This window comes from Asparagus officinalis, chromosome 5, assembly GCF_001876935.1.
Source record: "Asparagus officinalis chromosome 5, Aspof.V1, whole genome shotgun sequence".
NCBI classification, from domain to species: Eukaryota; Viridiplantae; Streptophyta; class Magnoliopsida; order Asparagales; family Asparagaceae; genus Asparagus; species Asparagus officinalis.
In genome coordinates this window covers 46652393-46655208 of record NC_033798.1, presented here as the reverse complement: position 1 = coordinate 46655208, position 2816 = coordinate 46652393, and the positions used below count along the sequence as shown (strand labels likewise).

At 31.7% G+C, this 2816-nt stretch overlaps 1 protein-coding gene across 1 annotated transcript; it reads left to right on the top strand.

Annotated features, from left to right (window-relative positions):
* On the top strand, window positions 335–1935 carry LOC109841791 (zinc finger CCCH domain-containing protein 46-like). Its single transcript, XM_020410731.1, has 3 exons — window positions 335–511; window positions 672–716; window positions 1833–1935. The coding sequence occupies exons 1-3, from the start codon at window positions 390–392 to the stop codon at window positions 1933–1935; spliced, it is 270 nt and encodes an 89-aa protein (XP_020266320.1). The 5' UTR covers window positions 335–389.

Here is a 2816-nt window from a genome sequence, read left to right as displayed (position 1 = left end):
AATGTTCATATTTGTGTTTATTGACATGACTATATGTATTTTTTTAATTATGTAAATAAGAATCGAGAGCATGTAGGATGCATGATTATAAGCCTAGAGCAAATAAAATGAGGTATTACTTTTATAATTGTGTATATTTATTGATCCAGTTAAGGTTTATGCACAATGTAGAGATGAAAAAAAATAAAAGGAACCATGCTATACTTATACATATTAGTTATATGGAAAAGATCGTTAGATAAAAGCTTTTTGTATGTGTTTTGGAAAATTGAATCATTAAATTGGAATTCATTTAGCTATTTCTCAAGTTGTGACTTAACAAGGATGTTTCATTTTTGTAAAAGAACTGGGTACTTGTAAATCTTGTACGACGCTTGCATTCCATATTCATGTTTTACCTCCTAAACTTTTCACAAAAAATTTGCAGAGGTGAACAACAAGTGGAGATCACCAAAAGCTCCAAGCCTTCTACATTGCAGCTCAGAAAAGCAAATAGCAAAAACCTTAAGAAGTAAGGATTAACAAATGACAATCCTTTATTAATATCTCGTTCTAAGTCAAATAGCAAAAACCTTAAGAAGTAAGGATTAACAAATGACAATCCTTTATTAATATCTCGTTCTAAGTTCGATCTTTCCAATGATCAATCTGCCTTGTACTTGTTTGAGCAGGGAAACAGAATTGTTGAGAGAGAATCCATTGCACAATTTTCCTCGGTAATCATTCCTTTGGTCTTCACTAATGCAGTGTTCACTAATTACTGTTGTATTTGCATTGTATTTTTATTTGGATGAATATATGTATTCTTGTTCTAGTCTATGAGCTTTGATCTCTAAAGCTTGTATGAATATATGTTGCAACTTAATAAGGTGATTATTATTGTTGTTATGCTACATTAACGAACTCGGTTTCTTGTTTTAATGCTTTGTTTCAATCTTGACTATTGCAAACGCAACCATAATTTTTAAAGTTTGGATAACAAATGTAATTGCCTTGGTACATTACTGCTATGCAAGTAGGCAAAGAATGACGACTTGCATGCCTTTATACATTCTCACATATTATTTGAAGTGTCTTGGATAACTGCAGATGGATAGATTCAAAAATGAAATTTTACCAGGAAGAAGCAGGGATATGTTTGAGTGAAAAGTATCCTTAGCTTATGACGAGGGATTAATAGAATTGATAATTAGGAATTATCACTTCTCTATGTTTTTTATAGAAATATTATAGCCTCCCACCTGCGTTAGGATGAGAAGACTCCCAGTAAAAGAAAAATAGCATTTTCCTTTAACTTTTTACAATTAACAAGCAAGGCATTTTGCTGCTTAGCCCTTTGTTTTCTTCATCCAATAAACGCATAAATATAATTCAATGTAGGGGGTGTAATTTTGCGGGGTTTGAACAAGGAAAAAAAGCCCAAAATTCACTCACTTGTTTCAAAATTTAGAAGGCTAAGGTTTATATGGTTTCGTAATGTTAACAAATAAGCATCCACACACTTGAACAAATCCAACAGTACTGTATCATAACACAACATACAACGAAAACAAATGAAAACAAAAGGAGCAACTTAATATTACAAATGAAAACAAAAGTAAGTGAAAGGATTTTACTTATTAGTTAATGCCTTAATGGTGATCAATTTGTGCTGGATAAGTCAGAAGCTCTTTGTCTCATATAATTTTTTGATCAACTTTCACTTTTCATTCGAAAGAAATAATTAGATGCCTTCTTGTCCAATCCCTCCTTTTCTTTTGTTTTCCTCTTATGGAAATGCTAACAATGATAAACAATCTTTATCTGATCAATACATTCATCTCAATTTTCAGTCGGCCTTGTGACATTGTTGGCGATGTCAGTTATGAAGAGTTGCGAGTAGTGGCATATGAAGATGCTAAGAAAGGGTTGCCTTTGCAAGCAATTGTAAGTTGAACAAATTGCTTTATTATATTGAAGAGGGATATATAGCATGAGAGAACTCTTTATTATATTGAAGAGGGTTAGAAGTAGATACTTTATCGTCACCCACCGCTAACTAGGAAATAACTTATAGTAATCAAATCCTAAGCCATAACTTATTTAATTTGGCTTTCATCAAAACAAGAAAGCATCACCTCAACAAACAATAATCCCCCATGCAACAAGTTTTAACGTTTTCAAAAAACACCACTAAACAACAAAGGAGCTACAATTGAGTCTTCAAATTAAATTATCAGCCATTATATATAGCTAATCAAATTGAGATAGCAAATTTTATCTTAGGTCCCCTCATCTTCATCATCATGCTAGTCTGAGACATCATTTATTTTGCGGGTAAGCAAAACTGATCGATTGATGGAGATTGTCAATATCTTCTCGGTGGAACCTATCCAAAAAAAGTAAGAAAATGCATACTATATTCAATGATCTTTAGAATTTTTGCTTTAATCCCCTCGAAGATAAGCATGTATCTCGCTTGTCATATACAACAACATATAGTAAGAATAACCAGTGGCGGAGCCACGTACAAGTGTGGGGTGCCGTGGGCCCCCAAACTTTTAGAACTTATGCGAATAATAATCATTAGATTTTATAAAATAAGCATAAACTCCTCAAAAGTTCAGAATTTGCATTACCATTAAGTATCTTAATTTTTCACTTCTCTTTCTTATATTGTTATATATGTTTTGTATTATTTTTTTCATTTGGATTTTATGATGTTATATCTTTGAATGAAAGACCATACAAATTTGATTCGAAGTTGATTTTATTATTAAATGCATTAGAAGGAACTTATGTTCATGTAACTTGTATTATTAGCCCCCAAAAATAAA

Excerpts from the sequence above, each read along its gene's own strand:
- LOC109841791 (XM_020410731.1), top strand. The coding sequence starts at position 390 with ATGTTTTACCTCCTAAACTTTTCACAAAAAATTTGCAGAGGTGAACAA. Across the intron at positions 512-671 it reads AATAGCAAAAACCTTAAGAA|GGAAACAGAATTGTTGAGAG; the intron begins GTAAGGATTAAC and ends TTGTTTGAGCAG. Across the intron at positions 717-1,832 it reads CCATTGCACAATTTTCCTCG|TCGGCCTTGTGACATTGTTG; the intron begins GTAATCATTCCT and ends CTCAATTTTCAG.